The sequence below is a fragment of the Xiphias gladius genome, chromosome 3 (genome assembly GCF_016859285.1).
Source record: "Xiphias gladius isolate SHS-SW01 ecotype Sanya breed wild chromosome 3, ASM1685928v1, whole genome shotgun sequence".
In the NCBI taxonomy this organism is placed as follows: Eukaryota; Metazoa; Chordata; class Actinopteri; order Istiophoriformes; family Xiphiidae; genus Xiphias; species Xiphias gladius.
The window spans coordinates 22,287,812-22,296,781 of record NC_053402.1 but is presented as its reverse complement, the minus strand read 5'-3'; the positions used below and the strand labels follow the sequence as shown (position 1 = coordinate 22,296,781).

General features: G+C 46.2%; 1 protein-coding gene across 1 annotated transcript; it reads left to right on the top strand.

Moving 5' to 3' along the window:
• Positions 1–283: 283 nt before the first annotated feature.
• On the top strand, positions 284–7,622 carry LOC120806160 (potassium voltage-gated channel subfamily A member 7-like). Its single transcript, XM_040156979.1, has 3 exons — positions 284–380; positions 2,436–3,198; positions 6,499–7,622. Exons 2-3 carry the CDS (start codon positions 2,494–2,496, stop codon positions 7,435–7,437), a joined length of 1,644 nt encoding a protein of 547 aa, XP_040012913.1. The 5' UTR covers positions 284–380; positions 2,436–2,493; the 3' UTR covers positions 7,438–7,622.
• The last annotated feature ends 1,348 nt before the right edge of the window (positions 7,623–8,970 follow it).

Here is an 8,970-nt window from a genome sequence, read left to right as displayed (position 1 = left end):
GAAATGTCTTTGGCGGAGCTGCCTAGAAACTCAAACATCTGAAACGTGACTTGGGGCCTCAAGTAGATGCAGAATTTTTTTTTTGTTAGTACGGGGGACAGACACCGGGAGACATTGGCCTGGGGTCGGCGTGTGCGCGATCAGAGGTGGTGCGTGTGACGCGCTGCTTGACCACGTTGGGAATGGAGAGGGTCCCGGTTGCTCTGGACGGCCACAATAAAAAGGAAGGGGGCAAGACGGGATGTCTTTAAAACACAAGGACGGCCGAGTGGGGTTTCAGAAAGTCTCTCCTGGAAGACATTCATGTTTTTGTACTCGGTTGTTGACGTGAGATCGGTTTCAGAAGGTTACAGAAATGGATCTCCTTTTGAATGCTGCAGGTCAGTAACAAAAACACTGGTAATACTACTAATAATAACTCTCCTTTCAAAAGAGCGCTCGGAGCAGTTCTTGACGTACGGGCAGTGAAACCACAGTGACTGCAGTTTTACAACAGATAAAAGACTGGCATAAAACATGCAAGCAAAATAAATGGCTTTCACCAATGTGTTTCTACACCTAGACCTCAACTTTTCATGATCACCGCTGGGTTTATGTGAAATCAAACAATCGCTTCCAAAAAAAAAAAGACTTTAATAGTGTCAAATTCCTTTTTTTGGGGGGGTCAGTAAAAGCAACTTAATGTGCAAATGAGTTGCATTTATGAGTCCGAAAAAGTCAGAATCAGGAATTTACTTGGCGTATTTGAAGGCAACACTTGAAAAGTGTCTGAACAGTCTGTTGTGGGAATTGTGGTTCAGCTGCAGACACAAAGCCGCACGGACTTCACGATGCGTCTAAAATAACCACAGATGTCCAGATTCATGTTTCAGACAAAATGAAGAACGATCTGGCAGGTCAAGGCAGTTTTACGGGCTCTGGTTTAAATTTGCGGACAATTCTGCAGAAAACCACAGTCAAATGCATGTCGTGATTTAAAATAGATGTTGACAGCAGAACTGTAAAACCGTGGGGATGTGACACTGTGGCAGAAACCGAGAAAAAAAAATACTCACCCCACATTGTGGCCTCATCGTAGGGTGTAAATCAACGCCATCAATACCTCAACTCTTCCTTTTTTCTCGTGCGAGTTCATGCGCACACATGCGTGCAAACGCGAACAGCGTGTTTAGGAACGGCCGAGGGGTTAAGAGGCTGACCTTTTCGGGCAAGGGAGGGTTGTGTGGGGCAACAGGAGGCAGGGGGTGCTCTTGGAGGATGAAAGGGTCGAAGATTGAATTTCGGTCCAACAGCATTCCCCGGGAGCGTGAGAGAGAGAGCACAAGGGAGCAAGCGAAGACAGTGAGTGACCTACAAACAAGCTGAACTTCACCCGGGCTGCAGATATCAACAGCGTAGCAGCCCCTGAAGGCGCCACGCTGCTCCCTCTGCCTCCACCCCCGCAACCCAAACGTGACCCATGAAGGTGAGACAATACGGAGGAGGAGGGGTTGTACGAACATCACGATGAGGGTGCTGATACACAAACTGTCTCACAGAGAGAGAGAGGGTAGGGTCAGGCCCCAGGAGGCAGCCTGAGGTGGAGGCACGGTCGGACAGCCTTAGTCCCTCTCCGGAGGTGCGATTAGCCGGGATCAGCAGCTCTGGCAGGCAGACGGGTGAGAGGAGGACACCAGTCCCGGGTTGGTTTCTACTGGGCGCACTGGCAGTGGTGATAAACAGGTGATGAGCACGAAAGCTGGCTGCAAATACGGAGCTTTTTTTTTTTTTTTTTTGCATGGACGGTCTGGATAATGTGATTTACAGCAAAATCTTGCAAAACATGTTTGGAGAAAGGTTGAAAAACGCACAAGGAGTTTTGTGAAAAATCTGCAGAAACATGCCAGAAATTCGGGACATGTTCGAGGCAGCTGCAGCGCTCAGTTGGTGTCGGGACTGTTTTAGGGAGCTGCTGAGGATGTGGTTTGTGATGCTGCTGCGGTGCGTTACACAGGGGGGCTTTTTTCTGTTATTTAGCCTACCCTCACTGATATGAATGGGCTGGACAAAATAATAGAAACAGTTGAATCAACACCTCTCTTTATATAAAATGATCACCTTCATGCAGGCAGCATTTATTGCAGGATCGCCTTATTACACTGCTTTAGTTTTCTCTATTTGCACCTAATAAACTGGCAACTGAGTGTACTACAATAATAATGATGTATTATGGGTAAGTTATGTAACTGGTTGAAGGATGTTTTGGCTACATTATACAGCAAAAATACATTTTATGACATTTTTATGTCTAATCTTACTCAAATATTTGATTTCTATTCACAAAAATAATGATTTTGTTTTTTAAAGGTGTGAATACTCTTAGCATTTTATCGATTTTCTTACCTTCCACCTCGACCTACTCATGTTTCCCTTGTTCTGTTTTTTCTGAATGCCAGGTGGACCTTGATTTGTTTTCCTGGCAAGAAAAGTAAGACGAGGTACAAAGACTGAAAGATGGAAAATCAAGACGAGGGAGGAGGTACAAGAGGAGGAGGAGGAGGAAGAGGGGAGACGGAACAAATGAAAGCTGAGGAGACTGGTGATGAAGACAAGCAGACCAAAGACGAGCACAACAAGCTGGAGAAGGAGAGCATCGAGAAGGAGCCCAGCAGAGAGCCGAGGAGGGAGAACCATCGCTGCCAGTGGAGGAGCGGCTGGGCTCTGTCTGAACGCCTGGCCATCAACGTGTCAGGGATGCGGTATGAGACCCAACTCCGCACCCTCGCCCAGTTCCCCAACTCCCTGCTTGGCGACCCCCAACGCCGACTTCGCTACTTCGACCCCCTGAGGAACGAGCTCTTCCTGGACAGGAGCCGCGTCTGCTTCGATGCCATCCTGTACTTCTACCAGTCGGGCGGGAGGCTGCGGAGGCCCGCCAGCGTCCCCCTGGACATGTTCATGGAGGAGCTTCGCTTCTACGAGCTCGGGGAGGAGATCCTCGACCGCTTCAAGGAGGACGAAGGCTTCCCCAAGGAGGAGGAGAGGCCCCTACCCACCAACGAGCTGCAGCGACGCCTCTGGATGCTGTTTGAGTATCCGGAGTCATCCAGCGGAGCTCGGATCATTGCCATCATCAGTGTCATGGTCATCGTGGTCTCCATTCTCATCTTCTGCCTGGAGACTCTGCCTGAGTTCAGGAATGAGAAGGAACGGAGGGAGGTGAGGAGGTGTTACATGGCGCCGACACATACAAGAGCCACTCGTGGGTGATAGGAAGAAACGGAGAGGAGTCACAAGGCCTCAGACGGACGTTATGTCAGAGGAAAGTTGCCATAAAGGAGTCAGACAACCGGATGAGCGAAGGAGCAGGCAGGCGGCTAACATGGTGCAAAAAGAACAGAGGTTAACACTGCGAGGAAGCGATGAGGTGAACATAGAAGGACAACAGGTGCTGACAGGTGTCACCTTGCCAAACATACACCAGCTCTTAAAGCGCGAGGTGAAAATGTCTTTATCTCCCATATCGACACTGAGGGACCAATGGCGTCTAAAACCAAAGGCTGAGTAGAAGGGAAAAAAAAGAAAGTTCAAAGTTCAGAATAAAGATCAAGTAAAGAGAAAGCAAAGGCAGCAGAGAGAGGAGAGAGGGCGAGGTTTCCCTGAGATTATTTTGGACTTGTCGTTAAATCTGATCCACTCAGATTGAGGCGAAGGAATGAAGGAGTTGAGGAGAGCAGTTAAATTGCCGGTGGAAAAACAAGAGTGAGGAAAGAGGAGAGGCAGACAGAGCAGGTTGGATGGAAGTTTACTGTAAGAAGAAGGATAGCTCCTGTTGATACCATTCCTCATCGGCCACTCAGGCACGACTGCCAGGGCCAACATGTGCATTTAGATGGAGTGGATACTTCAAAAGTACTGAGGAGAGAGAGAGAGAGAGAGAGAGAGAGAGAGACTCTGGAGGGAGTTTAAGGTAGAGAAGCAAGTGAGAAGGAAAGGGGATGAGCTTGTCTCACGTTACCCCTTGGAGATCTAAAGGTCTATATATAGAGGAAGGACAACCCTAAGAGCACATCAACACATAAACCAACGTCTGTATTAATAAACGAAATGAAACTAGCCTCGCACCCTCTCCGGTAGTCCAGAGACGAGGTGGATTCAGGAGCAGGGGCGACACGCAGCAGCGGCCGCTGGATTTACGCTCCCCGCCGCCACCAACGCCGATCCGTCACTCCCGTACATAGACAGATACGCTCACACGATCGGGCCGCTTGACGCTTTCGGACACTACACAAACAAACCCAGACCTACATGCACGGCCGTCCCCACGCAATCACTCACTTAACAGACGGCAAACAAAATTTGTTTTCTTAGACTCGGAAGCGTTCGTGTACGTGCCTCCATGTGAAAAAAATAATTCAAACGCTTTACCTGAAGTTTAGCACTTATAATCACTAAATAAACATGCAATACATTTTTAATAACACACTATAATGTAGTTCTAAGCAGACTTAAGTGTTTATCATCGTCATTTTGCCCAATTATAACTCCTCCTGCAGCTGTAAACTCCACAGCTGTAATTGTATAAACATTAGAAGTTACAACGGATGGCAAATACTGTACATTAATAAACACTGTAAAATGTCCTGATATCTGTGTTGCAAAAATATTTATTAAATGATTCCACAGTGTTTATAAATGCTATATAGGGAAACATAGTAATAAGTCTAAAGTGTCACTAAAAGAATAAATCTCTACAACTTTTAAGTTGTGCTGTTTGAAAGGCTGAAGGATTATGGTCCAGGAGCAAGTTCACCCAAATCACAAAAAACGCATATTGGGATTGAGAGACTCAGATATGCGCCCAGGTTTTGATATATTGACCTCTGTGATTTCTGCTTTCACCCCAACGTAGTAGGGGTGAAGGGGGAATGACGCTCGTGGTGCCCAAATTATTTAAAAAAAACATTAGAAAATTTGAAATGTGGAAACCGATCACTCTAGTTAATCCTCAGACTCTGCTCTCAGCAGTTTCCGCTGGAACTACTTTCTTTTTAAAAAGTCTTTTTTAGGCTTTTTTTTTTTTATATTTGTCTTTATTACAGATTTGGACAGCAGGGAGATGGGGGGTTAGAGATGGAACGTCCTGTGAAACAAGGGCTCTTGGCCAGACTCGAACCAGGGACATTGCAGGTCACGGTCGGCACCTTAAAAGGACTGGTCTTAAAACATCACTCTATTGCCAATATGTTTACAATGTATATTTTAAAAGACTGTTCCCTGCCTCAGCTCAGCAACGAAACACTGTTGGGGAAACAAAAACAAAAGGGAATTTCATACTAATATACTGCAACTTTGGAAGATACACATTTGATTTGACTAACTCAAGAGTACTTAAACCTCATATTAGCTTTAGCTGAACTTTAGAGTACCTATTAGCACAAAACTAGCCCTGGGACTTTAAAATTGCTTCAGGGAAATTTGATCTCATCACAGCCAGTATGAACAATTGAAACGCACACGGTGTCCGAAACTGCTGACATGTACGAAATGTTGGCTGGTCAACAGTTGTTTTAACAGAGACTTAGAAAATGTGAAGCAGTCCTTCAGCCCCCCCAGGGAAAACAGGGAGCCACAGAAGTGCGGCAGAAATCTAAAGACGTCGGCAGTGAAAAAAAAAAAAAAAAAAAGATCTGCGTGGCGACAATGCAAAGTAGAATTTTTTTCAGGACTTGAGGCGAACTTACCCTTTAAGATGCAAGGCCACCCTTTTCTGAGCTGGGTCTCTCTTGAAATGCATTTTGTAAGGTCTGCAGGCGGCTCGTGCTTTGCACAAAGAAACGGACCTGAGGACATGAGGCTGTTGGACAGACGCAAACATAAAAACATGGAAGTACACGGAGTTGGGGACAATGTGTGCTGCAAGGCCATCAAACACTCAGAGTAACGCCATCTATCTTGTTAAAAGACACATCTTTTCAACCCTGCACCCACCTCTAAGAAAAAAACAAGCAGCCGGGTCAAGCGACGTGTCAAATGCCTCGGCCGTGCCAGTGTCTGGGTGTAACGCAAGCCGGAGTCACATGAACGTAATGTTTTGTGTGTGTTTAAATATAGAGAAACAAGCTTATATAAAAGTGCATGGGGGAAAATAAAGCCAGGGGAGTGAAAATGGAGAGGAGAGAAACGCTAGCACAGTATCACCGATCTCACAGGTTCGATCAGACCCCGACGGCATGTCATACTCCGAATGTGCTGAGGACAAGCTTTCATAATAATTACTTCTTCTCACTTACGCTCTGTCCCCCTCCTGTTTACTCCGTCCTGGTTCTCTCTCCGTTCACGCTCGTCTTCACGGAGCTATTTATCGCGGCCCTTCCTCTCCCATTTATTCTCATGTTGCTCTTTTCAACTCAGACAACAGATGATAGAAAACAAATGGCATCTGTTGGGCAGAATAGCTCATATGCTTTGATTCTTTTTCTTTCTATAACCACTTTTCCTTCAACCTTTGTTTTGCAGAAATTCACCACCATCCCTCACCCCACCATAGCGAATGAAACCATCTTGGTCCCACCTAGCTTCACTCCCTTCCAGGACCCCTTCTTCATCGTAGAGACGATGTGCATCTGCTGGTTCTCGTTTGAACTCGTCATGCGCTTCATCTGCGCGCCGAGCAAGATCCACTTCTTCAAAGACGTCATGAACACCATCGACTTCTTCGCCATCATTCCCTATTTTGTCACACTCGGCACAGAGCTGGCCAACGACAAGGGCGCGCAGCCCTCCATGTCTCTGGCCCTCATCAGGGTTATCAGGCTGGTGAGGGTCTTCAGGATCTTCAAGCTCTCTCGGCACTCGAAGGGCCTCCAGATCCTGGGCCAGACACTGAAGGCCAGCCTCAGAGAGCTTGCTCTGCTCATCTTCTTCCTCTTCATCAGCGTCATACTCTTTTCCAGTGCCGTCTACTTCGCCGAGGTGGACAGACCTGACACGGCATTCACCAGCATCCCTGAGGCTTTCTGGTGGGCGGTGGTGTCCATGACGACGGTCGGCTATGGGGACATGTACCCGGAGACGGTCGGGGGGAAGCTGGTGGGCTCCATGTGCGCCATCGCCGGCGTGCTCACCATATCTCTGCCGGTGCCAGTCATCGTGTCCAACTTCGGCTACTTCTACCACCGAGAGATGGAGTGTGAAGACACCACAGAGTACCACCATGTCTCCACATCGCTCTGGGAAAAGGACGGAGAGGGCGATGAAGAGGAGGAAGATGAGGACGGGTTGGACGAGAGGCCTGAATGCATGGGGGATTACGCGCCCCTGTACGGGCAGAACAGCAGGGGTATCTGCCCTCCGCTCAGTGGGGCTCTTCTGGCAGGACTTTGTGCTGGACAGGCGACTGGTGATCAGAGAGGAAAAAAATTCTACCTCAGAGAACCTCTGGTCACTCAGGTGTGACGGAGAGCAGATGGACAGAGAGCCTTCAGAGTAACATTCGAACAGTGCACATGCGCTGTCGAGATGGATGTCAGAGTGACACAGGGGAAAACGTACATGTATACAAAGACGTGGACCGACATGACCCCAGTTTATGCCTCTCATATAGCCACGGTTTTTACATTTGAGACTTTCGCATGATTATATTTGACGCACAGGTACCGTATAAGGTAAGCATCTCTTTTTGTCGGTAAATAAATGAAAGCAAATCTTTGTAAAATGCCGCAGGTTTAGGTTTTAAGGGCAGATTCCTCAAAGAACCTATACAGCTGCAATAAAATATATTCCATCAGCTGCACAATAAAGTAGATGTGAACTATTTTCTCAAGTTGCAATTGTGTCTTAAGGCACATAAATATGGCAGTCAGAAGTGACATAAGGTACCTTCTTGCTCATTGTGGGCAGTGCAAGAAAAATAAGGTTCATTTATACAAATGAACGCCCAGCAATGACTTTGTAATTTGGTTTTATTTATGGAGAAAATAGGAATTTAGCCAAAAGAAAACCTTGATTTAAACCCAAGTAATTATTCAGTCATTGGAAGTTTATTTTTGAAAACTTTATTCTCTATATACGTAGAATTATGTGCTTGCCCTTGGAGAAATTTAACAATTTTTTCATGTTGAGTTGACCTGCTGTGCACTGACTTAAAACACAATCTCATCAGAATTAATTTAATGGAAGTATGCCGATTATAAGACTGTTTCCATTTCCTATAATGAGCCCCAAACTATACAGTCCTTCCGAGCCAAATTCCCACAAAAGTATCAAGAAAATTATTCAGAATTGACATACCTGTACAATCAAGCATTACCAAGTTTCAAACTTAGTGATGTGTCATGTGTAGGTGTCACTTTAAGCCGCTATCTTTGGGTAAATAAAAGGACCTGCAACTTGAAAAGCAGGATACAAATCTTCTTTACCCTGCAACAGATGGAAAATGTTTCCTTCCAGCTGCATAGAGGAATATTTGAGGAATGTCTTTGAGTGAGAGAAAAGTGTTGTAAAACATTTGCTTGGATCTGTCAATGACAAAAACAAATTAGCACGTCTGTCGCTTGAACGTAATCATCGTCGCAAACGTCTTAATCTAAAAATGATTTCACCACAGGCACAATTTGGGGTCACACTGACACCGAAACGTAAAATACTATACTGCAGACAGAAGTGTTCCTCCCACCACAAGGTGGATAAAGATGTTCAAGGGACATGCAACATTCTTTTAACCCAGGTAGAGACTGTTTGCTGATGTCTCTGTAACTGTTCCTGTTCTCATTAGTGCAGCTAAACATACAGTGAGAGTTGCATTAGTCGAGGCCCTGTACTTGTCAGAGATATGGCAGAAATGCGGCGCTGTAAATCTCACGCGGACGAGGACAACCAAGAATTCGCTCATCGGCTGGCGCTGGTGCAGACAGAGTTCTTGTAGTTGGATCAGGGGCTACTATTTGTATGTTACACAGCTACACAGCGCAATGGATACAGCGTGGAGAG